The sequence below is a fragment of the Mastomys coucha genome, unplaced genomic scaffold, assembly GCF_008632895.1.
Source record: "Mastomys coucha isolate ucsf_1 unplaced genomic scaffold, UCSF_Mcou_1 pScaffold5, whole genome shotgun sequence".
NCBI lineage: Eukaryota > Metazoa > Chordata > Mammalia > Rodentia > Muridae > Mastomys > Mastomys coucha.
Genome location: NW_022196911.1, coordinates 72138698 through 72165197, shown reverse-complemented (window position 1 = coordinate 72165197; position 26500 = coordinate 72138698). Strand labels below are relative to the sequence as shown.

At 48.9% G+C, this 26500-nt stretch overlaps 1 protein-coding gene across 4 annotated transcripts in view; it reads left to right on the top strand.

The window, feature by feature from the left end:
• Abr (ABR activator of RhoGEF and GTPase) overlaps positions 1-26500 on the top strand; it is a 203665-nt gene that overhangs the window by 112545 nt on the left and 64620 nt on the right. For 3 of the 4 annotated variants that reach the window (XM_031354143.1, XM_031354146.1, XM_031354144.1), the window contains exon 3: positions 19990-20088. In XM_031354143.1, the coding sequence (XP_031210003.1) occupies positions 19990-20088 (99 nt within the window). Of the gene's footprint in view, positions 1-11523; positions 12726-19989; positions 20089-26500 lie in introns of those variants that run through there. The other variant, XM_031354145.1, reaches the window with a different exon arrangement.

Genomic DNA, 26500 nt, shown 5'->3' with positions numbered 1-26500 from the left:
CTGTCTGTGGCTGTGTATATGTGGCTTGGTGTGTGTGTGTGTGTGTGTGTGTGTGTATGTTCCTGCTACTTGGCTGTACTCACTTGGCCAGGCAGTCTTTCCTCTGCCAGGCTTCCTGTTAGGGAACTTGGGAACAGAGGGGACTTTTGGATCAAATCAGACAATTGTTCTAGATATTCAGATATCTAGCTTTTGGCACAGTATGGCAGCTAAACTTTCCACACCCAAACATGCAGCCAAGTTGTACCTAGGAAGGAGGTCAGAACTTGGTTTATGTGTTAGGAAAACATAAAACAAATGGTGTGTGTGCAGAACTCTGCTTTCTGGCTGAAGGACACGGAACAGGGCCATTGAGTGGAGAGCCAGCGTGTAGTCCAGACACGTGAGAGCTGGGTGCGTCAAAGGTGGAAGGTTCTAGGTGTAATGAAGCTCAAGAACACCTAGTGTTTCAGAGTCCAGAGTCTGGGAAAGCCTACTGTCCCCAGAGCGAGCAGGCATGCAGGTGGAGCCCCTGTCTTTGTTTGAGACAAGATTCTGTTTCCCAGGCTGTCCTGAAGTTTCCTTTATCATTCTGGCTGGCTTAACACTCATAATCCTTCTGCCTGGGCCTCCTGCTGCTGGGTCGTGCATTCACCAGCATTCCTAGCTAGAAAGAGCCCCTTTTTCTTTCTTTCTTTTTTTTTTTAAAGACGTATTTTACTTATTTTATGTCTATGAGTCCACTGTTGCTGTCCTCAGACACACCAGAAGAGTACACTGGATCCCATTACAGATGGTTGTGAGCCACCACGTGGTCGCTGGGAATTGAACTCAGGACCTCTGGAAGAGTAGTTGGTGCTCTTAACCACTGAGCCATCTCTCCAGCCAGAGCTCCTCTCTCTTAGCCTTTTTGGCTTCAAGTCTTTAATAGACTGCATAAGGCAAGGCCAGCTCACCTTGGGGAGGGCATCTGCTTTGCTCCAACTGTAGATTCAGACGTGACTCTCATTGAAAACCATCCCACAGACTACCCATGAGGTGTAGACACCTCCTGGTCCAGTCAGGTGAGCACAAAGAATGAAGAAGTATCAATGTCTTGTGTCAGTGGCCTAGAGACCGGAAATAACATAAGCTTTGGAAGGTTGAAATTCTGCATTCTGGCTGTAGGACACTGAACAAAGTCATAAATATGACGGAGCGTCATTTCCTCAGGTCTGAATAGCTCCAACTCCTCTGAAAGGAGGCTGTGAGGAATGGGTGGGGATTGCTCACAGGGAGCCTTCTAGCATTGAATACATTCAGTCCCAGCACTCAGAAGGCAAAGGCAGGAGAATTGTGGTTTCTAGGCCAGACTGGGCTACATAGTGAGCACCTGTCTCAAAACAAACAAAAAAATCCTCACAAGACTTCTGTCATGGGCTGGGACCAGGAACCTTGCAAGGACTCCAGTCTGGTAAATACATGCTGGGGAATGGATCTGCTTGCAGCCCACCTCCTTTCTGGGTCTGTCCTCCCAAGTGTGGAAGCCTCAGCCAAGACTGTGCTGTGATACTCTTCATGTTGGCTTGTGCCCCAGAGATTAACAGGTGGACCACAAACCCTGCTTTGCAGGTCTTTCTCAAGCCTAGGCTGAGCAGGGTGCCCTGGCACAGGGCCAGGGTCACCTATTGCCGGTGGCTGAATTCAACTGGGAGTGTGTGTGTAGTTTCCCTTGGGAAAGAAGGTGAGGACACTCCCATTCAGCTGCAACTTCCTGTCCCAGAACCACAGTCTGAACAGAAGACCTCACGGCCACAGATCACCGCCGTTCCTGTCTCTTCTCTGGATGATGTAGTCAAAGGGACCCCAAGTCAGAGAAAAGATCTGGGTTTTGTCTGTCTTGTACTGTGAATGTGTGTCATCCAAGGATGTCACCCTCTCTGAATTACTTTACTAATCGGTAAATGGAAGATCCTGAGAATTTCCTCTCCATGTGACTTGACACAGCTGTCGTGAGTCTGCCAGGAGATGTTGCTACAGGTCGGAATGCCACTTAATTTGTAAGGTCTATATGGGTGCAGAGCAGCTGGCATGAGGATCCGGAGGTGAAAACGGAGGAGGGATGAAGCGGCCATCATGACCACTGTCTTCTCTTGAATTTCTCCCTCCCATCAGCCACTGGGAGACACAAGGCTGAGCCTCTCACATAGATTGCTCATTTAAATTCCGGGAAACAGGAACTCAGGGAGTTAACATAATTTGCCAGAGACTATTGCATCCTGTGGGACCAGGGCTCCATTTCAGGTCTTGTGAAGCCACCCTCTCAGACACCCTCCTGGATGAAGATCTGACAGCCCAGCTGACCCCCAGTGCAGGGTGGGGGAGGGGGTTATATACAGTTCTTGGAGCTTGCATCTGCCCTTGTAGATAAGGCACACCACTCTTGGCCACCCCTTTGTGTACTCCCAGCTCCCGTGGTAAGCTCCCAGTCAGTCACCTCTGGGTTCCTGGTTGGTATTTGGGATTGAATAGTGTGGTTCTGGAGTGGAGAGTCAGGGATTGAGCTGGGCAGAGCCACTGTCTGTTGTCCCTGCCCTCTCAGGCTGGGGTGTTGATTGGGACTGTGTGGAAAGACCTGGGTGCCCTGGTGGAGGCTCAGCAGCCTTGCTTCTGTTTCTGCCCTGCTGTGTTTTCTGTCTCTGCTGCAGTGTTCTGTTCAGTAACTGTTTTCTCCTGTGCATCCTGCTGGGCCGCCACTTCCAGCTGCTGCTGGAGCTCTGTTACATAGGCGTAGGGAGCGAAGGAAGAAGATGAAGCACCTTAGTGTGCCACTGGTCACTCACTAGTGGGTTCTCCTTATCCTCTCCAGGCCATGCCCCTCTTTCACACCCCATAATAGCTTCCTTGGTGTCTTCTCCAATGGACTGCACCTGACTGGCCTGGCCACTCTATGGTTCTCACACCTTTTCTGATCTCTCTTCTCCCACCGGCCTGTTGGGAGCACAGTTCATAAATGTATTTCTTACCCGAGAGTAAGGCTACTCCCAAAGTCATATTTATTCAATGCAGGTATGCTAGTCTACAGGTGCCCAGGGCACTGTGGGTAGGAGGGTGGGCCCAGCCAGAACATTTCTCTACCCTAGGTATCCTGAAACTTGGAAGGAGGTAGAGAGGAAGAAAAGAGGTGTCTGGTAAAAATAATGATTCCAGCATGAAACAAACATGATGACAGCCACCAAGTGTATCCTCAAGCTGGGTATGGTAGCCCATTTCTTCCATTCCTTGAGGAAGCTGAAGCAGGATAGTTGAATTTGAGGCCAGCTTGAATTCATAGTGAGTTCTAGGGTAGCCTGGACTAAATAGGAAGATAGTGTCTAAATAAATAAATAAATAAATAAATAAATAAATAAATAAATAGTGTCCTCATGGATGGCAGAGGTAAGCTACTAGGATCAGAGGCTCTGCCTCTCTGCTTTCTCCCAGGAGCCCAGCAGGGTCCCAGAGAACCAGCAGGATCTTAACACTACTTTATTTTCTATGGTTGTTACTGAGTTTCTCCACTGGTAGGTGCTAGCAAGGCCAGAGCAGCTTTGCTTCCTTTCTGAGGGAGATTGCTCTTACTTGCCTGACCGGTGAGAGGTATGTGCCAGTGGTGGCATGTGCCAGTGGTGGGTGACAGAAAGAGTAATTACTGTGAGATAAGATTTGAGTTCAGCTGCTAACTGTCCAGCAGGCCAGTCAGGGCAATGTGTGTCTGTAATCTTAGCATATATAGGAGGGGGGGGCGGTTGCCAGTTCTAGGCTGTTCTGAGTTTTCTAGTAAGACCCTGTTTGGGCAGTGAGGGTGGGGTGAGGGAGGATAAGAAAGAGCTCTCTAGCATTTGGACAGGTAATGTGCTTCCTGTCCTTGGAAGGAGCCCTGTAGAGGCTAATGACTGAAGAGAGATTCCTCTTGGGTTGCTGCTTGCACTAGGGATGCCACTTGATTGGCTAAGCTCCATAGAAACCTTTCTCTTAACCTGAGCCCCCTTTTTACCTGACTCTCAGGAGACCCAGGACTGTGGATATGCTAAGCAAGTACTCCATCACCAGGCCACACCCCAAGCCCCAGGTTCCCTCATGAAGGCCATCCATCCAACATCTTTAAGAAATGTACAATATCTCCAAAAGAAAGTCCTGTGACCTCAAGTGAGATCTTAGAGAAGGGGGTCACGGAGGAAGTAGAAGGGGATTATATAACCTCGCGTGGGAAAGTCCCTAGAGGCTTGAGAAGCAGAATGGTCTGGTGTGGCTGCATTATTAGGTTGGAAATGAGTCTCAGGTGGGCCACTTCCCCCACTTCTTCCCCCCAACCACCACAGTGTGCCTTCCACACACCTCCTTTCTACCAAGGAAAGAAGGTGAGGAGATCTGGTGTTTCCTAAATCTCAGCTCAGTTCAGGTGCTGCCCTGTGTGTGCCAGACGTTCCGGCAGCCTGAGAGATGGCGCAACACTGGCTCCTATTTTATGGAGTCAGACTCAAATCATTGGCACAGTGAGGCTATTCCCATTTTGGATGAGGCAAAACTAGAATTCAAATCTAGAGTCCAATAGAGAGTTCTCTCACCCCACCCCTTTCTGTGTGAATGTATGTGTCTTTGTGTGTGTGTGTGTGCGCGCATGCTCACACTTTCATAAATCTATATACACTGCATGTGTGCGGGAGCCCATGGAGGCCAAAAGAGTGTTGGATCTCCTAGAACTGGGGTTACAAACAGTTGCGTGCCTCCATGTGGGCACTGGGAACTGAACCCAGGTCCTCTGAAGAGCAGTAAGCACTCTTAACCGTTGAACCATTTATCCTGCCCTGATTGAACCATCTTTCCTGCCCCGATTTCATTAGTTTTTTTTTTTTAAAGATTTATTTTATTTATTTTATGTGTATGAGTACACTGTAGCTGTACAGGTGGCTGCGAGCTATCATGAGTGTGGCTGCTGGGAATTGAACTCAGGACCTCTTGCTCCAGCCCCGTTCGCTCCACCCTGCTCGCTCCAGCGTAATTCACTGTAGCTGTCTTCAGACACACCAGAAGAGGGTGTCAGATCTCATTATGGATGGTTGTGAGCCACCATGTGGTTGCTGGGATCCGAACCCAGGACCTTCGGAAGAGCAGTCAGTGCTCTTACCCACTGAGCCATCTCGCCAGCCCTCGTTAGTTCGTTTTTAACCATATAAACAGTGTTGGCTTATACCCAATAACTTTATGCTATTGAGTTCTGAGTTTTGTTTTGTATTGTTTGAAACAGTATCACCCTATAGACCAGGCTAACTCTGAACCCATAGCACTTCTCTTGTTTCTGTCTCCCTAGTACTTGACAGGCATGAACCACCATGCCAGACTCCTGCGATCTTTTGATTGATGCTTGCCACAATAGAAAAGGAAAGCAGAGGGGAAACAGGATGCGTGAGGGGAGAGTCTAGTTCTCTCTGTGGCTGCTGCGACCCCACCTGCCTTGGCACCACTCCAGGGCCAGCCTAGCTCCCCAGAGCCTGGTGCTGGCACTTGAGCTTCTGCCAGGAGAGCTGGACAGACATCTTCAGGCTGAGGAAACTGCGTCTGGCAGAGGCCTGAAGTGAGAATGTGCCTGGCCCTTTCATGAGTTACTGTCACCAGTGTATTGGTTTGAGTCACCAGTGAGAAATCAGTGGGTCAGCTGCCCATGTTTGTCTGACTTGGTGGCTTGCTGTTGAGCAGAGATTGAGCAGTGTTTTAGAATGTGATGTCAGATGAGGGATAGATACACCCAGCAGTGGTCATCTGACTTGCCTGAAATCCTTCCACACCTAGCCTTTGGCTATAACGGTGAAACCTCAAGGCCCCCACTCTGCCAGGCTCCATCACTGGAATCTTTGCCAGCCCCTGAAGCTTCCCCACTGATGTCCACCTGGAATATTAACTATACACGACTTCCCTGCTTGTCTCCCATCTCCATCAGTATAGCTAACCCATTCATTTTTATTTTATTTCACTGTTTTCTGTTCTTGAAGGTAAGGAGGAAGCATTCTGCTACCGAGCCCTAGACCAAGCCCTGGGTATTTTGAGACAGACTTTCCCTATTCCCTTAGCCCAGTTCCGTTTTGAACCTGTAACCCTCTTGACTTAGCCTTCCAAGTGCTAGAGTTTCAAGCGTGTATTGCTATGGTTGAATTTTAATATCACATTCTCCAGGGAGCATCCCGTGACTTCTCATTTGTTACCATCAGATGTACCTGCTTGTGCCCTCCCAGATTCACTCTAAATTCCCACTATATCACTGTGTGTCTGTGTGGGAGGGGGCATGGTTAAGCATCCTTGAGAATGCTAAGCTCCCAGTCTGGGACTGAGCTACACCCCCAGCCTCCACTCTACTCTTTATAGCCTTATTTTCTCTGATTATATATTCAAAATTCTCACTTATCAGAAATGCATCATCTAGATCATGAATGCTTGCTTCCTACAGAAAACTACTGAGTTTATTTCTCCCTGCTTTTTCCATATGAAGACTACGTATTAAAACGATCCCATACTATTGGTTAGCTTGTTATTTTACCTGGTAAAGATTGAGAGATATCTTGCAGATCTGGAATTAAGATCTACTGTATTCCTTTTGTGGCTGTGTGGTATTCATTCCAGGGATAAACCAGAATTCATTTAAGCAGCTCCTTCTCCTTCTCGGTGCTTTCTTGGTGGGGAAAACGCTGTGATTGAACCCAGGCCTTGCTCATGCTGGGTAAATACTCTGCCACTGAATTACAACTCCAGTGCTAATTAAGCTACCTTTTTTGTGTTGTTTTAGTGTGCCTGTGTGTGTGTGTGTGTGTTAGACCACTGTATAACTTAGGCAGGCCTGGGACTCAAAATCATCCTGCCTTTGCCTGAGTGCCAGAATCTCTAGTGTACCATTCCACCACTGGAATCTCGTGTACCACCAGATTCCAGTTCACTGTCCGACATTTGAACTCGTCACAGCCTGTGCTGCTTTCTCACGTCAATGAACATTTTTATACATACATCTCTGTTGCCCTTCTAGATGTGCCATTTTAGACAATTCCCTAGGGTGGAATTGCTGAGTCAGAGGGTGTGGACATTTAAAAATCACAATAGCTGTTTCCCCGTTACCCTTTCTGGAGTTATACCTCAACAACATAATTCTCAAATGTGCCCCTCCTCAGGCCTACCTTTCCTTTGGCGCAGCCTTGGGAGTCAGTCACGTGGTCATTCTGCTCCCAGGACCATCAGCTCCACAAAGGGCAGTGTCCCGTTTGTGACTACATTTTGAATGTGAGCACAATGCCTGACATACAGCAGGCAAGTGATAAGTGCTTGTTGACTGAGTTGGTAAGGGGGTGAGAGGATGGAGATGTAAGTATAAGGAAAGGCTGCACCTCCTCTGTGTGAGTGTGTGTGTGTGTGTGTGTGTGTGAGTGTGTAAGGTAGCAAGGATGGAGACATAAGTATAAGGAAAAGCCACCCCCCTGTGTGTGTGCCTGTGTGTGTGAGTATGTGTGAGTGTGTAAGGGAGATGTAAGTATAAGGAAAGGCCACACCCCCTGTGTGTGCCTCTGTATGTGTGTATAATAGCCCCCTCCAGGCTTTGAGATGTGGACCAAGCAGTGTGAGAACTTGTGACTGGTACCCTACACTATAGGAAGTTCATGGTTCTTGTCCTTTCATGCTCCTGTCTCTGCTGCCCTCTGCGTATTTATCTCCTGCTGCTTTTGTCTTCTGTCCCTTTACTGATTCCTGAGCCTCCTTAAGAAACCATCTTTTAGGACTGGGATGTAACATAGCTGGAACCCTGGGTTCCAGCTTCAGCAGTACCACCACAAACAAAACAAAACAAAAAAACAAAAACAAAATAACAACAACAACAAAAAAAACCCTTTGTTTTGGCCATTCCCACCTTTGCCTGGAAAGACTTCTCAGTTTCCAGGTGCTATTCAGAAGCCCACCAGTCGCATCTCAGAGCCTGCCGTCCTTAACTCCCTACACGTGCGTGGCATTCTCTCTGTCCTTTACCCTTTCATCCCCTTACTGACTTAATCAGCAGACATCCCCCCAGTGAAGTTTTTCCTTGTCATGAGTACTTTTGCCTACCCCATCCTGTTTCTATTCATCTCTCGCCTCAGTGGATTGAAAGTTCAGCAGTGGTAGGGGTTTGGTCACACATCGCAGGCCTCCTTAAAGTACGAGTGAGCATATACCAGGGCATGTCCAGGTTAGCTGGACAGACAGGTGTGATGTAGATGTTGCAAGGCCTGCTTGGGTTGTGGCTTGAAAAAGAAAGATTGAAGAAACCAAGAATTTAGTAAAAGGGATGTGTGGGCCGTGGGCACAAAGAGCCACAAGACAACAGCCTACTGAGGGAAAGGGAAGCTAGGGAGGGAAGAGGAGAGACTTACTGCTCTGGATTTGAGAAGCTGAGGGTGGTTGCTGCTCTGACTTCCATGTGAGGAGAGCCAGCTGTGAGGAGTGCAAGTCTCAGGCCTAGAGGTGGCAGTGGGTCGCCATTGGCAGAGCAATAAGATGGGATGAGTTTTCCAAAGGCTGAGAGCATAAGGTTGTGAGACAGAGCCTTGGGCCGTGAGCAAGAGTCAGCCAAAACCCACTCGCTGTGTGCCCAGCCGCCTGAGGGATTTGAGAAAGGTCATAGGACAGTGGCCATATTGGCTGTTTCTCTGGAGAGGAGAGTCTGGAACCAGGCAGAGTAAGGAGGAAACTTAGGTCCAGGGCCTTCTTGAAGTCTTGAGGGGAAGGGAGGGAGCACCCTGGGGATTTGTGAGTCACTTCCCCTCCAGAGGGAGGACTGAGGGCCTCTGAGTGGATGGAGCTTCTGTGTCCACTCACTGGAATTTCCAACCAATTGGAGTGGGTGGGGCAGTTTATGCCTTAGATGTTCGGGGAGCAGTTCTGTGGGGTTCCCAGAAAGACCGTTGGTTACAGTCCCCTGCTGTCTGCTGGTCTGACCCATGTGGACCCCCATTTATGTGACCCTGTGCACATAAAGCTGGCAGGGTAGAAGACAGAAGAACCTGTAGCATGGGGCCCTGAGCTGGCACACTTGTGCCCTAGGGAATGCCAAGCCTAGCTGTTCCCAAGCCATGGAACAGCCTTACCCACCCAAACCAAATGAGGAATTGTGGCTTGAGAGGGCACTTCAGATGTGCCTTGGCTATTTATAACTCGGCCAGAGCAAAACTGGACTGAGAAAAAGTAGTGGATTATGGGTAAGCGATAGCTGCAGGATCCTGGTGGGACAGATCCTTTACCAGCCCAGGCCTTCAAGAGCCTGTCACACCTCTCTCCATCTGTTTCAGTTTTGGTGGCAGGATGGAGGCTGCACCTGGTGAGGGTAGGTTTTCTATTATTAACAGAAGATCAAGAGCTTCTCCCAGACTTCAGAGTTCTAGAGTATGTTTTAAGGAGTAGGATAAGAAACTGTACTCATCAGGGCTGGAGAGATGGCTCGGCAGTTAAGAGCACTGACTGCTCTTCCAGGGGTCATGAGTTCAAGTCCCAGCAACCACATGGTGGCTCACAACCATCTGTAATGAGATCTGATGCCCTCTTCTGGTGTGTCTGCAGACAGCTACAGTGTACTTATAATAAATAAAATAAATAAATAAATCTTAAAAAAAAAAAACCTGTACTCATTCCTTTTAGTCTTCCCTCCCCCCTGGCCTTCTACATGCTTCTTCTCAGCTAAGGTGCCCAGTGGAATAGAGAGGAGTTGTCTCTGCATGTCTCTAGTGTGGATAGTTTTCCTTCCTTTGGCAATGACCTCAACAGTTCGACTCTGTCCTGTGGTCATATGGTTGCCACTGACAAGTGAATGTGATGTTGTATGAAAGGCTGGTGTGATGGTTTGTATATGCTTGGCCTAGGGAGTGGCACTATTAGGAGGTGGGGCCTTGTTGGAGTAGGTGTGTCACTGTGAGCATGGGCTTTAAGACCCTCATCTTAGCTAACTGGAAGTCAGTGTTCTGCTAGCAGCCTTCAGATGAAGAGGTATAACTCTCACCTCTGCTGCACCATGCCTGCCTGGACTCTCCCATGCTCCCACCTTGATGATAATGGACTGAACCTCTGACCTGTAAGCCAGCTCCAATTAAATGTTGTCCTTTATAAAATTGCCTTGGTCATGGTATCTGTTCACAGCAGTAAAACCCTAACTAAGCTGGTCATAAAAAGTACATGAAGTTTTGATGGACACTGTACCACCTTATTGGTGGTAGCCGTTACACAAGTTTACAAAGATAAAGAGATAGGCTGGTAGGTGAAGCTGAATTTTATTCCAAGCTGCCAAATCTTCTAAGGAGATGGGGCACAGGGCACATACTTGAGGGGAAACTCCTCCCACATAACCACAGCTAACAACCAGCTGCAAGAATAAAGGCAGTTTGTGGCTATCCTTAAGCCTAGCTTTGAGCAAAGGCAGTATGGCCATCCTTAAGTCAAGCTCAGATCAAGAATGTGGTTCAGAATGTGTTGTGCTTTTTTTAAGAAATGTAAATTAAAGTCAGGAGATTTTATTTAAGCATTCATATTTTCCCTTGGGCATGGTGACACAGGATGAGGCAAAGGCAAGCAGATCTTAAGAGTTCCAGGCCAGCCTGATCTGGTTCCAGGATGGCTAGGGTCACATAGAGACCCTCTCTTAAAAACAATTACAGGGATCAGGAGAAACTGCTCAGCAGTTAAGAACACTGGCTGCAGCCAGGATGTGGCAGTGCACACCTTTAATCCCAGCACCAAAGAGGCAGGCAGATCTCCAAGTTCAGGACAGCCAATGCTACAGAGAAAAGGTGTCTTGAAAAAAACCCAACCCTTCTTCCCCTCCCCCCTACCCCCCAAAGAGCACTTGTTGTTCTTGTAGAGAACCTGGGTTTAGTTTCTAGCACCTTCATGATATCTAAGTTACAGGGGATGTTAATTGGATTTGATGCCTTCTGATCAGTGCAAGCATGAGATACACATGTGATACACACACAGAGAGGCAAAACAATCATAAATCATACATGAACAATAACATAAATCTAAAAACAAGTTTATCTTGGTAACGTTCAGAGATCCTGTCTCAAAACAAAGCTAAAACCATAAAGAATACAGATTTCGCAAACTTGAGCCTGTGTTTCCTTTGGGGGACATTAATTAGCTGGAGCCCCAGTAGTTTCTTCAGCTCACTTAGGACTTTTGTGCTTGCCTTACCTGAACTTTGAATGAGTGCTAAAGATATGCCACAGTTGGCTTCAATGTTGAGTTGTGAAAGAGTTCCTGCAGCTGGCCCTAGACGCCTCCCCCATGGCAGTATAAGTGTGTGGGATCAGGCAGTATAAGTAGTTAGGGATCAGGGTCAGGGGACCAGGATGTGAGACTCATCTTCTGTATGAATTTAGTTTCTGGAACATGGAAGACACTTGAGGGAAGAGTGAGAGTGAAGCACTCTGGGAGTGGGCAGGATCACTACATGTCCTAGATTGTGTGTACTGGCCTTGTAGGCGGGCTCTGTCTCTCCTTGGGCTGCAGGAACTACTCCAAGGAAGTGGCATTGCCAGCAGCACGTGACCGTGATGTGGCTCTCAGGTGGTCCATGATGCCCAGTGACACATGCTCAGGACCCTCTGGCACTGTGCTTCAGCTGGGCATGAGGCAGGCCAGTCCCCTCCTGTATAAATACAAAGCCTTGTTCACTCACTCTACCATGGTGCAATGGCAATTGCGGTTTCTCACTGGCAGTGGGCCTCCCCGCCGCCGCAAAGGTGCTAGATGGAGCCTGAGGCTGAGGTGCGAAGGGGGCTCTGTCTTGTGACGATCCCACGGGAACGTGGACTGAGTGGGTGAAGGGTGGCTTCTCGGGGAAGCCGCTCTCCTGCCCCCCTTGCCCGAGGGCTCCGGCGAGAAGTTGTAAATAAAGCTTGTCTCTGGGAAGCAGACCTCCCCCCCGCGCCCGCCCGGCCTGTCTGCGGCCTCCTCCCTCCCTCCCTCCTTCGCTCCAGAAGCCTCCGCCAGCCGCTCGCCCGCCCGGTGACCACAGAAGGAACGAGCAGCTCCACCTCGCAAGTCAAGACGTGCGTTTCCTGTGCCTTTGGAGCAATCGGGCCTCCGGGTCCAGAAAGGGCGGGCTCTGTGGCGCCGGCAGCGCAGCACCGGGACGCCCGGACGAGCGCCACACGAGCCCGGCACCAGGGCTGGGGCGAGCGGAGTGGCCGAGGAAGGAACGGACCGCGGAGGGAGCTGGCTGCCGCCCCTGCCCGGCGTTCATCCCGCGAGTAGCTGCCCGGAGGCCCCGCTTCCCCTTTCTCAGGGTGGGGACGCGCGGGAGGCGGGCCCGGCGCGCAGGACGGCTGGAAAGCGGCAGCAGGAAAAGGTTCATAATGGAGCCTTTCATCGCGAGCCGGTGGCCAGGTGCCAGGACCGACTCCGTGGAGGCCAGCATGCTGGTGTAGGCCTGCCCTGCGCTCTTCCCCGCCCGCCTGTCCCCTGCCTGCCTCCCTGCTGGGGCGCGCGGCGGCCGCTGCTGCTGCTGCTGCTGCTGCTGTTGCTGCTGCTGCTGTTGCTGCCGCCGCTGTGTGGACCCTGCTTCCTGTTTGCCCTCTGCGGCTCTGGCTGCCATGGAAGAGGAAGAGGAGGCAATAGGCTTTTTGGACAAGGTTCTGGAGGATGAAGATGTGTTTCTCCTGGAGGAGTGTGAACTGGGAACCCCGACCAGCCCCGGCTCAGGGTCCCCCTTCTTGGTGGCCGTGAAGGTGGGAATGTGACACGCCCTGGATGCTTGTGGGGAGGGGGCAGGGATGGCTCTTGACTGATGCTGAAGCCGTGTTTGGAGAGAAATGGCTGATGTGTGCACAAGCCTCATGGTTGTGTGGAAGAGCCTAACTCAGCATGAGATGGGCTGGTACGTTCCTGCCTAAGGATTGAGGGCTGTACTCTCTCAGCAGCTGTTCTTGAGGGAGCGAGGTGGAGCGCCCGCCTGCCTGCCCTGCACCAGTTGTCCTTAGGGGCAGTGACTGTTGGCTTTCCCCTCAGTCAGCTGTGTTAAGGGATCTTTTTGGCAGTGACATGAGTCACCTGGTGGCCTGTCACGGATGTGAGCCTATTACCCCCAGAAGAGCTGGCTGACTTGAAACTGGTGGGCAATAATTCATCGTTTCCATGGCAACCAGAGGATAAGGGCATTTGTGAAGTGTGGCCAAGGGAGCTCTACCTCTTTTCCAAGGAGGAGACTGGTGACTTGGCGCATCTTGACTAATGCAAGTGAGCCTTTAGGAAGATCAAGAATTTGAGGTCACTTGGGCTTTCTTGAAGGAAAATAGCTGAATCAGTTGGAGAGGGGGTGGGAACAGCTGTCCAGTAGGTAAGCATTTTTCCCAAGAGTAGCCCACTCGTTCCAGGTCTGTAGACTTGCAGCAGAGCTCCTAGAGAGGCAGGATAGGAGGGAGTGGGGTGTTGGGAATGCCAGCTCTGGTGTGGAGAAATAACCTCTCTTGCCTATACCTACCTTTAAGAACTGGAGCCACAGCCTACTGCTTCTCTTTTCTCTGCCTGGAGGAAGGGCCTCTGAGGACTGTGGCAAGGAGTATGCACACTGCAAAGCCAGGCTACCTAACTGCATGGGCCCTGGAGGGCGTGGTGTTCAGGGCCCTGCCAGGCTAGGTGTCTGAGACCCTCCGAGTCTTCCCTTTCCATAAGATGATGATTACAGCCCTGCTCCACCCACACACCATGGTGTGGCTCCAAGAGGGAGCTAATGGAAACTAAAAATAGACTGCAGACCTAGGTTAGGTAGGTGGCAAATATGCAGGGGTGGAGTGGAGGGATGACTGCAGGCTGGGGTGGGAGCTGCAGTGGGATCCTGGCACCTCATCTCTATTCGGTAGTCTGGTGCTTGTTTAGAGCACCAGAGTAAGTCACGTCCCTCACTGGGCCCACAGACACCTCTGTACTTACGTTGTAACCAGCCTTCCCACCAGCCTCTTTGATTCAAGGAGCATGCTGGGATTTCAGCAGTCAAGGGATGGCCAATCTGTGAGGTTCCTGATGGACCATCTCTCAGGAGCCCTCCCAGCACCTGAATTAACACCACTCCTGCTGCATCCTGGGCATACCCTTTCTCTGGGTCATGGCATATAACTTCAGCATACACTCTGCTGACCACTGAGCGGTACGATGTGTGGCTGGGACCTGTGAGAACTTTTAAATGACTGAGTTTGTTGAGAGACACAGAAGTGGTGCCAGATTCCTGGCCTTGTTTCATATTAGAGGGGTTCTCAGGGAGTGGCACGTGGTTGCCAATGGGGTCCTGCATATTTAGCATGCCTAGAGTCATCCTTCCTCTCAGGTCCCCATGATGCCTGAATAGAGCCCTCCCTCTGCTTCTCTCCCCTCCCCTCTCCTCTGCTTCGTTGTTTCTGGAGTCAGCATCAGCCTGGGAGCTTCTTGCTCATCTGTAATATCCTCTCTAGCACCTGTTTCCTCTTGTCAGGTTTGGCCTTAGACAGATTGCCCAGGGTTGCAGAGAAGTGGAAAGCACGCCCATTGGTTCATGGAAGTACTGTGTTCCATCTTAAGTGCTCAGCAAGGCATCGAGGAGACAAGTAAACACCGCATGGTCCCTTCTCAGAGTCCCAAGTAAAGGGTCAAGTTCACAGGGGACAGAAAAGTGGATCGAGAAAGCAAGCAGGCCATGAGAAGCATCTGATCAAAGAATACCAGAATCCAGGTGTGGTGGTGAATGCCTGTAATACTACCCTTCAGGAGGTTGAGGCAGGAGGAGTACCAGGAGTTCAAGGCCAGCCTGAAATACATAGTGAGCTCCAAGTCAGTATGAGCTGAATGAGACCCTGTTTCAGAAACATATGAACAGCAATAACAAAGGCCCCTGGATTCGGAGGAGGAGGGAACCACTTTTCACTCAGTCAGGGCTGGACTGTGTACACGTTTCCATTCACATGTGCGGGGACCAAGGAGCCAAGGCAGTGTTTGCAACGTCCTGGCTGCAGATGGTTTTGGCTCCCTCCTCTATGGCAGCTGGTAGGAATCCAAGGCAATTTACTCTTTGCTATTACTTTACTTCAGGAGTACTTACCTTAAACACTAGTTGTATTGCCATGCGTTTGCCCAAATGCCAGCCCTATAAATCAATCCTGGTTTCACTATAATTTCCGAAAGTGCTTCATCCTCCTAGGGGACAGATGCAAACCTGGCTGGCAGTTTTCTCCAGAGCCATCGCTGGAGCTTGCTGCATCTCACAACCCAGCTAGCTTCCTTTGAGGAGTTAACGATCTGTAAACTCATAATGCAGATACCAAGAGCAACATCACATCCCATCTGTAACAGTGCATAGTTTTCCAAAAATTTTTCACACGGTTCTATTTAAAGGTAGGTAGGGCTGACGAATGGAGCCTTGTAGATGCTGCTATTTCAAGGAACTCATTTGTCAGGAATAAAAAGCTCTTTTGTGTTCCATATTAACTCTTCAGGTGTCTGTGCTTAGTGAGAATGGCTTGTCTGAAATGCCTGTATTCCTGTTGGACTACTCAGGTCTCTCTGCAGTGAGGGTGTTACTCATCACCCCATTGGTGTTTAGGATAAGACTGTACAAAAATCTGTATTGGCCATGGAATGGTAGGGCATGTCTTTAATCCCAGTACTTGGGAGGCAGAGGCAGAAAGATCTCTGTGAGTTCAAGTCCAGCCTAGTCTACATAGTGAAAACTTGTATTATGCTAGTGTGGAGTGTGGCAAGGCTATACTGGTGGGGTTTGAGCAACTGAGGTTCTTCAACGTATATGGAGTATATGAATCTGGCCAAGGCTTCAGACAGCAGGAGGGGAGGGAGGAACATGAAGACCTACCACCAAGAGAAGGGGTACTTGGGCGAGGAGAGAACTCCATGCAATGTACTCTCTCATAGTCCTGAGGCTATGGCTTGACTTGGGCATCAGCCCGTGACGTGAGTACATCCCCACATGGCATCTACTCTAATCCTGGTGTGGCCCATGGGCTAAATTATGCTGTCTGCAAAGTCTCAGACCCTTGCCGGTTAGCTTGTGGCTTAAAGCACAGCTAGAGCTGGGCCTGTTTGCTTAGTCCTCACTGTTGCCTTGGAGAAGATAAAGGGCCAGGGAAAGATTGTTTCTTGACTTGGCTTAGAACCAAACCTTAGGAGGCTTTATTTAGCCCTAAGCTCTGCGGAAGCCCAGGTCAGAGCTGCCCACGGTTTATCAATAGATACTACCATAGTGACCTGGTGTGTTGATTTACAGGCCCCAAGATGACAAACTTGCACTCCAGCAGATTGTGTAAATTGCTGGGGATGAAGGTGCCCACAAAGGATCCGATTTATAAGCCCCGATTGGAGAGAAGGGGGTGCCAGCTTTTCTGTGTTGGGGAAAGGCTAGCTTTGGGGCAGAGCATTTGCCCAGGGGCTTCGATGCATGTGGGCACCTCTGGAAAACATGCTGAGAACAACCATCACCTCATTTGTATTACTAGTGTCCAACCTGTGTAGTAGAGAAGGAGCAAATGAGAGCTGGTGTTTTATGAAACAAACAAATCTCCCACAAGGACTGAAGAAACAACCACGAGTGTCTAGGTTTTGTTTTGTTTTGTTTTTAAAGTTTATTGAGTATGCTGCAGGAGGGTAGCAGCCAGGCAATGACTCAAGCACCAGGGACAACCATCTTCAGACTGTCCCAAAGCAGAGATATATATGATCTCAAGAAAGCCATCCCTGCCTAAAGATGGAAGGCTCTTCAGTGCTAACTGAGCAACAGGCTTACTGTTAGTAAAAATTCACAGAGCATAATTTCACATCATTAAATTCTCAGCTGCCTACACCCCATCCTAGCTTGAATTTTAGGAGTACAGCCCAGAGCGGGGACTCTTGGAAATGACTGGTTATTGCCTTTTAAGAGAAATCTCTTCTCAAAACAGCCTTTAGGATAGGCTTATGAGGCAAGGATCTTGTTAAAATGGATTGTTACAAGGCAGGGGGGTCTTGCTCCACATAGAGGAAGGCTTCTACAGATCACCAGCTCTCCAGAAGCTACGGAGCACTGCGGTGAAGCTCACCTCTTTACAAAGCTTTTGTCAGATTCTCGGGTAAATCCTTGGATGAGAAGAATGAGGGGCAGTACCGGAGCGGTGGGCTCCAGCTTGGCAGGCAAAGAGCAGGTCAGGTTTGGGAAGCAGGCAGCTAGCCGGCCAGTGTGGATCTGACTTTGAGAGCTGGAGCCCTGCCTCCCTGGACTCCCGGAGGCTGGGTTGTCTCCAAACAGCTGGCCATTTGCATCCTCTGTGCCTCAGGGCCCTAATGTTTATTATACCTACCAGATTGTGAGATGCCAGTGAAGAGCACTTAGCACAGTTCCTGGTACTTGTGAAGCCATCAATAACTCTGCCCTTCCTTAATGTAGGGTTTGTACTGGGTTCCTAATGCTGCCACAAACTTATGGCTGGAAACGGCCCTAATTTCGTCTCTTGAATAGCTTCTGGAAGTTCTCAAGAAATAAATTTATTTCACCTTTTCCTTATATCCCATGGCTACAGGTCCCATTCTCTAGCCTCAAATTCAGCAATTTTTACACCCCCCCCTCCACCTCATTGTTACGCATGACTACTAAGGGCCCACTTAGGTAATCCAAGAATTTCCTCAGATTTCATCAGACCCGAGAAGTCACTTAGTAACGTGGACCTTTCTGCAGGGTGATTATTGTCGAGATAACATTTCAGAGTTGGAGGAAAACAGCCTTCAGACATTTGTACCACTTAGGAAAAGATGTGAAGAATACTCCTTCAGAAAGCCTTTAGGGACACTGGGATGGGTTTTCTCGGTAGCTTGAGAGACTTTTCTGGCTCACATTAGGGGTGTGCATTTGATGCCCAGAAAGGAGCTGTTTGAGACCACAGGTGTATAAGTACAAGCTTGGGAAGGGTGTGGGAGGAGGAGGAAATCATCCTAAAGTTAAAAGGGAGATGAGGTAGTGTTTGAAGGACTTGGGGTGGACCCCAGCTCTGCCTCTTTTTTTTTTTTTTTTTTAAGATTTATTTATTATTGTAAGTAAGTACACTGTAGCTGTCTTCAGAAACACCAGAAGAGGACGTCATATCTCATTACAGATGGTTGTAAGCTACCATATGGTTGCTGGGATTTGAACTCAGGACCTTTGGAAGAGCAGTCAGTGCTCTTAACCCCTGAGCCATCTCTCCAGCCCCAGCTCTGCCTCTTTTAAGTCTCATTTGTTTCTGTTGTATAAGGGAGAATTCAGAGCTTACTTCAATGTGGGTGTCTGAGGGCCGGAAAGCAAGTATGCAAGTATAGAGAGGAGTTAAAAGCCTTTCCTGGTGAAGGCGTCAGGTGTGACTCGGGACTGAGGCTTGTCTTGGGGAAGAAGAGTGTGATCCAGTTGTTTCAAGAGCCTGAAGGACATCACCCACTAGCCAGGCAGGCAGCCTCAAGGCCATGTAGGTCTTAGGCGCTAAGGCTGGAGGAAGAAGTGACAGAACAAGCTGTCCTGTAAAGGAGAGGTGTCACTTAGCCGAGGGAAGAGCTCAGAAGGCAGCAGCAACAGGAGAACCCAGCTTCAGGGCTGAGTATGACTAGCTTTGTTGGAAAGGCAGAAATGGCTAGGCCGTGGCCCTAGGAAAGAATGGGAGGTAGGGAAGGCCCTGAGGCCACTACAGGTACTTAAGTAAGATATGCTGCAGCCCAACTTACAATTTCTGAGCCTCCGTATTTATTTATCTTTGTCTGTTTCAATGTTTTCTTCTCCCCCTAGACTATAAACCAAGTGATGACAGGGAACTGCTTGCTTCCTGTTGTGGGCAGCCTTTGGGGCTGCTGAGCATTCAGTGAATATTTGTTGAATAAATAGATAAGTGAACCTATCTTTCCTAATTGAATTTTGCAGTGTTTATATTAAGTCCTTGACCAGAAGGTGTTCTTGGAAGATTGATTTTACTGCAGGAGAGAGGGAGGATTCAGAGGTCAGTTAGGAGACCTTAAGTGGGAAGAGTCAATCCTGGAAGATTCCAGGCATTGAGGGAAGGGTAACAGACTAATGAGCAGCCAGGAATAAAGCTTGAGGATGCTGCCTGGTGAAAATTACATGCTTTTTACTGAAGGTAAAAGTTTAACGCTTTCTCTGTGCCACTGTGCCAGTTGGTGGCGTCCAGGCTTAAACAGGGCATGATCTCCACCACTGGGGAACAGGAATTCAAGGGGGAGGGAAACCTAGTATGAGTCTGTGCCTTACACCATGAGGAATGGCTGAGGTAAGCGTGGGTGGCCCACAGCTGACACCTGTTATGGTGTTGAGCCCCTAGGACAGGAAGACCTTAGCACAAGTGGCCACAAGGCCAGGGCTCCCATACCCATTTCCGCCCCATTCTCTCCAGCCCTGTCTCAGTTTATATATCACTTCCTCTGGGGGGCCCTGGCTGTCCTTAGCTGTTCCGTCCCATGTAACCAAGCTCAACCTCAGTCATGGAAGAATGTCTTTATACCCTCCTTCCCTGGTTAGACCAGATGTAAAGAGGGTCCTTGCTGATCCTAGTTAGCGTTACAAACTTCCTAAGGAGAAAATGGTTGAGAACAGAAACAGCTGGCAGAGAATGGGAGAAAAACAATACAAGATGGTAGCAGGAATAGGAGTGGTTGCTTTTTCATTCACGTTTTACTGTTTTCCAAAATTTATCTAATATAATATCTGGTATTAGGCAGAGCATGGAAGTTCATGAATCTAATCTCAGCTTTTGAGTGGTTGAAGCAGGGGTATTGCTGTGGGTTCCAGGCCAGCTTGGGCTACAGAATGGGATTCTGTGTGAAAACAAACAATGATATTAATAATATGGCCTTTTATCACCTTTGGCCGTGTTGATTAAAAGGAAAGGGAGAGAGAGAGAGAGAGAGAGAGAAAGAGAGAGAGAGAGAGAGAGAGAGAGAAAAGAAATTGGCATCTGTAGCCCCTTCTCACCTGCTGCTTTTGGCTTTTGGCTTGCTTTCTTACAGGTGGAGGCAGGGAAAGGCCTGGAGATGAGGAAGCTCGTTCTCTCCGGGTTTCTGGCCAGTGAAGAGATCTACATTAACCAGCTGGAAGCTCTGTTACTGGTGAGTACCTGGGCTGGGGGAGGGGCTGGGGGAGGTGTGACTCCCTGCCAGCCAATGTCCTGCTTTAAAACTGCTCTTGGGGCTGGTGAGATGGCTCAGTGGGTAAGAGCACCAACTGCTCTTCAGAAGGTCATGAGTTCAAATCCCAGCAACCACATGGTGGCTCACAACCACCCGTAATGAGTTCTGACGCTCTCTTCTGGTGCGTCTGGAGACAGCTACAGTGTACTTACATATAATAAATAAATAAATCTTTTTAAAAAAAAAAACTGCTCTTGGTGTTGGAGAGACCAGACACCAGAGTTCCTCTGTTCACAGCTGGGCATCTGGAGAACTGGGTCAGTCATTGCTGCGTCTCCATGACCCTACTGTGACAGGCAGGAAAAGACACACAGGTATGGGAGGACAAGCACTCTTGCCCTCTCATCAACCGTGATGACTGTGATGTCGTATTGGGAGTTGCTACAGTGCTACATGCCAGTGAGCACCTGGCTACTTCCCCAGCCCTGTTCTGGGTAGCGTGTGTCAGTCAATCAAATCGAGAACCTTCGTCATCCTTGTCATCCTTGGTCCAAGTGTTTCCTTGAGTCCCCTAGAAAGGAGACCATTAGCACCCTCCTCGAGGCTCTCTGTCGGGAAATGTGAGATGGAGGATGTCTGTTTTTAAAAGCGCTATGGCTCTGAAGCGTTAGACCAGCCTGAGCTCTCAGTAAGGATGAAGGTGGTGCTGCATGAATCAGATCGGGTGGTGACTATTAAAACATTCTCCAGAGATAAAAGCACCACATACAGATGCGCTAGCCTTTGAAGAAAGTGCTTATTAGATGCGTCTGGGTATTATGCAGAGTGATTGTGTGGTGTAAATTCTTTTCTCTGGGTGTTGTGCAGTCAGATGGCATTAAAAAAAAAACTGTTTAAAAAAAAAAAACTGAGGCAGGAGGATCAACATGACTTTGAAGCCAGTATGGGCTACCTAGTGAATTTCAGGCCATTCGGAAACCGTGTCCCAAAAAACTAAAAAGACAAACCCAAAGCAAACAAATAAAAAACCCTAGAGAATCAGAGATAAGTGTAGATCAGTAGAGAAGGGTTCTTATAAGTAAGAGACATGATTACATGCCTGATGTGAGATGGGATGTCATTCAGTATCCCAGAGGCATTGCCGTTCATTACCCAAGGAATGACTATTAAAATGTAAAGCTGCTGTGCAGGGCAGTATGCTGAGCTTGTCTCAGGGTCTCCTTGGGAGTTTATTGGTAAACCCAGTGACGATTTCCAAATGGGAAGACGGTGGCGGGCAGGAATCTAGTCTGAATCTGGAGCCAAGAGTAGAACACAACCTTTCCCTGCTGTTCGTAGCAGGCATGGCACAGTGTTTGCAAACAGCATCTCAACCCCTTGCTGGGTTGTGAAAGTGTAGAGGTTTGAAGCAGCATTTTAAAATGAACTGAGAAAGAGTGTCAGTGCGCATCATAAGCAGTGAAGGGTAGGTGCTGTCAGAATGTGTGTCTAGATGATATACAGGGGCACTTTATCTTTTCTTTTATCCACCTCCCCCATCTCACCCTACCCCTATCTCTTTCTCATGTAGCCCAGACTGGCCTTGAACTCACTCTATAGCTGAGGCTGGCTTTGAACACCTGATCCTTTACCTCCACCTCTCAAGTGCTAAGGTTACACTAATGTGCGGACCCCACTACATTATTTCTTAAATGTTTTGTGGATTCAAAACCCACTGCGTTGCTAGATGTGAGAGTGTGTGTTTGTAATCCCAACACTCCGTAGGCTGAGGCTAGACCAATCATGAGTTAGAGGCCAGCCTGAGCTAGATAATGAGACCTTGTCTCAAAACAAATAAGACCACTGTCTTGGAAAAGTTATGCGTAAACTCTCTGATCCTTGGCTTTCTTATTTGAAGATGGTATAGCTGCCTCTCCCTTCTGTGGAGGATCTATTTCAAGACCCGTAATAGATGCCTGCACTGCATTGAATAGTACTGAATCCTAGATATACTATGAATTTTTCTTTTATGAACACAAACTTATAGACAAATTAGGTACAATGAGATATTAACAATAATGAATGAACATGATTGGGTTATGAATGATGGTTGCCATATACCATGATGAAAGTTGTATAGTAAAGTCATGTCTTCTGTCTTGAAGACACACTGTTTTCAGAGTGTGGATGACCACAGGTAACTGAAAGTAGCAAAAGAGTTGACACCTCCTTCCCCTCTAGGTTGATCCTTTGGGACCCAGTAATGTAGTGGCTACTAAAGATAAAAGACAGACAGACCTGGAGTTGCTCTACCCAAAACTGCATCACTGGCAGAATGCAAACCTGAAAGGGACCAGATGCCTGGCGGGGAGCCCCACTTCACACCTTACCTTTGTGCAGACCGTGCCATGCTTCATTTTTTTCCATCTACAGTCTGGGTTCACAAGTAGCCCTCTCTGCAGGGGACTGTAGTGATGATGGTGGGAAGAGCCTCGTGTTACCTGGCGTTGTTGCTGTTTCCTACTGAGCTCTGCTCCTTTTGGCTTGTTTTGTGACAGGGTCTTGCTATACAGATCAGGCTGAGCCCAAACTTGGAACTGTCTTCCTGCTTTTGCCTCCTGTGTTCTTGGTGACAGTGGGTTTGAAAATCAGTGTCTTGCCAAGTATAATGGTGTATGCCTGTAATCCCAGCAGCAAGCTTCAGGCTTTTGTGTTCTTGTCAGTTCCCCTCCCCCAGATACCCCAAAGCAGGAGGAGGAGGTACCCCTGAGCAGCATGCCTCTCACATTCCATTTTCCTTCATCAGATGTTCTTATCTGGGCAGAGATAGATTTAGGAGCCGGGGCAGAATCTCTCTGACGTCTTCCTAAAGAGCTCTTACCCCTAAGGCACAACTGTGCTATCTATCTCACACCCTGCTGCTCCCAACTTGTCACTCTGGCCTCTCGGGGAAGAGGAGAGACAGGTGGGAAGAAGGCTTGTTGCTGGAAGGCATGGGGGGTGGGCGGACAAGGAGCTGGACCCTCCCCAGCCTCTGGCTCAGAGATAAGGACTCAGTCCCTCCACTAATCAGGAGCCCTCCCCTTTGAGCCCGGAAGAGCTCGGCTCTGCTTTTCCTGGGTGGTCCAGCTTAGAGGTGAAACTGTTTCCCTGGCTTTCTCTCCCCCCCCCCTTCTCATAACAACAGATCCCTTATCCCCCAGGGAGTGACTTAAAAATGGAAATTGACTTCTTGGTGCAAAGTGTCCCTTTTTCCCCTCAGTACTTCCTGGTATGCAAAGGACTAGGCCTGTGTATTTAAGACTGTACACACAGGCAGAAACAACACAGACAGGAAAGCCACATAGGGGCCTCTGTTCCCCAGCCAGCACCCAGGGGCCAGGTTTAGTAATCTGGAAGTCTGTAACTCCTGAGCTCTGAGAGCTCAGGTTTAGGGGCTGGGGCTGTAAAAGAAGGAAAACTAAGTGGGTTGCAGTTCTGCACATGTCCTATGTAGGTATTGTTGCCCACAGTCCATCCCACCACTGGGGTCATAGTTTGCCACAGCTAGCCCAAACTGCTGCCTTCTCTTAGCCTTTCATTTGGGCTGTCTCTGTTGGCGTTCATAGTCCTAGGGCATCTCGGCTTGCTTATTTATGTGACAGGTTAACTATACCTCCTCTGTGAGCTCCAAGAAGCAACCAAGGCTATAGTAATGTGCCTGGCAGGGCCAAGCCTTCATGGGTAGGAGGTAGAGGAAGTGGGCAGATTTCTTTCCCCTGTTTCGAAAGGCTACTTGCTAGAGGACACAGCACAGCAGACATGACTGTGTGAGGTCAGAACTGCTAACTCCCATCTTCAAGTGAAGTTCCCAGGGTGGGAATTGAGGTCTCCCAGGGTTTTTTTCCAAGAATTCTTTTGACAGCTTCCATCTGATCCTTGCCATGTAGCTGGACCAGGGAGGAGGGCGGAGGTAGCTGATGTGCTAGCTCCCTGGTCCTAATAGCAGTTGGGTCAAGCTCAGTGAGAGGGGCCTGGCCTTTGAGCCCCTCTGGTGCAGAGGCCTGTATGTGAGCCTTCAGATAAAAATAACTGACTGAGGGCCAGCCAGACCTTCCCCCCCTCCCCGTGGAGAATGGGAATGAGAGGAAAAGTCAGTCGTTCATCTGGTGAGAAAGTTTCATGCATCCAGTGCAGGCTAGCCCATGTGACTGGCCCTGGTGAGAGCACTTTTCTTCCCCTTTCACAGACAGTGGGAAGTTTAGGAGGAAGCAGAGCCGTTGGGCCTGTCTAGGCGTAGGAGGTGGACAAGTGCGTGCTTCCCCAGGCGCAGCTTCTGAGAAGTCTTAGCCTTCTCCCAGAGCTGTTCTCCTGTTTCCTTTATTCCCTCCACCTGGGGACTGGGCCAAGGCACAGGATGAGTGGCTTTGGGGCTCTGTGGCAATTTGTACCTGTCCATTGGGTCTTAGAGATGTTATGTCACATCTGAAGGGAAGTACCCTGTATCCTTCCACTGTGCGTTTGTCCTACTTCCTCCTGTTCCCTTGCCTGTGTGCCCCTGAAGCTCTCCTCCTGCTCAGATCTCACCAGCTTCAGAGGCCCCATTACTTAAACTGGTACCTCCTCCACAAAGCCTTTCCTTCTCGGCACTAGCACATCCAAGTTGGGAAATGTCTTGTCTCACGCTGGCCACCAAATTCCTTGGTTTGTTCCAGTCCATTTTTTCAAATAGAGTCTAATGTTCTCAAAAAAGGAGATCATGGATCACTAAAATGATCTCCTCTGTACTGGGCTTCTGTCACTCATGGCTCTGCAGAATGCTGGGTCATTGCATGGCCAGCCATGCTGTCAAAGCCATACTCCCCTCTGCATAAACACACTCCTGTGCTCCATCCATCCCTGCTCAGCCCTCCTCCTCCTGTATGTGTGCACTCTACGTAGCCTTGGTGGCCTTCAGCCCTTGTGTCTCACCAAGCCTGGTTCTGACTCCAGTTTAGTCTTCAAAGACATCTTGATGAGTACAATTCTCTCTGGCCCCATGTTTCTATCTCAGAGTAAGGGTCCCTCCCCTCTTGGGAGGAGCCATCTCACCACCCTGCTTTAGGTGGTCCCCGCCTTATTTTCTTCATCACACTTCCTGTTGTGTATAATGTCATGTCTGATTATTTACTCATGTTTCCTTTGTCTCCCCTGCTAGACTGGAAACACCATGAGGACTGGGATTGTGTGTGATCCAGACATACCACTGGGTGTTGGGGATTGGTCTTATGTTTGGCACTTGGTTCATTATCCATTGGATGAATAATAACATTAGTTGCCTTCTAGATGCCAAGTATGTACTAGAAACTTTATTTTTTTAAAGGTTTAATACTATCTTTATATGTATGTGTCTGCATGAGTTTATATGCACTGCCTACATGCACAAACTAGAGGCAAGAAGAGGGCATCAGGTCCTCTGGAACTGGAGTTACAGGTGATTGTGAGCCACCATGTGGGTGCTGAGGGCTGATCCCAGGTCCTCTGCAAGAGCAGGAAGCAGTCTTACACCACGGAGTCATCTCTCCAGCCCCTAGATACTTTATGTAACGTGTGACTTTTGAGGTCTGATCTTCCTATTGGTTCTTTTGAGAAGGTGATACCACTTCAGTCCCACACTGAGTGAAGTGATGATGCACACAGAAATGGGGAGTGGCTTGCTCCTGACTAGTGAACGGCCGAGGCTGGCTGCACCTCACACTGCCTGGCCTGACCCAGATTGAATCCCATCCTGCTTTTTAGCAAAGACTTGCTTGGTACTAAAAGTTTCTTGGTTCTAGTGCCAAAGAGGGTCAGTGGGTCTTCTTGGGCCTGGCTTTGTGTTGTTTCTGGGCTTTGTAGAATGTGAAGGACAAAGGAAGTCAATGGTCAGACCTGGATATATGATACATCCTCTTGTGGATAGATTTAGGCTTAGCCACTGTCAGAAGGAAGAAGGAGTGCAGTTGGGCTGGAAGGCTGGCTTCTGTGACCAGCGCAGGTTGGCTGCCATAGATAGCATTGAAGGAGCTAGTGGTAGCTGTGCTTCCACGGCCCAGCACCTCAGCTGTTGACTCTTACTCTCTCCTAGAATGCTTCTCTTGTTAGTTGGCTCACAACCTCATCCTGTGAGTCGCTGACAGCTCTGGTGAGCCCATCCTCTGTCTTCTCCCCACTTCGCCCAGGTCTGCAGGGAAAAACATAGGCTATTGGAGAACCCTTTCCATACTGCCTTCAGGTTGTGGGCTTCTCTCCCTCTGGTATATGTGCCCTCCTTGCCCATAATTCTACACCCTGTCTCCTACTGGGCCATTGCAATATAGTCTTAGCATCTTTTGAGAGTGTTTCTGATAAATTAATGTTTATTATTGCATGTAACTTATTTATATGACTTTTTCTTTTTTTTTTTTTTTTTTTT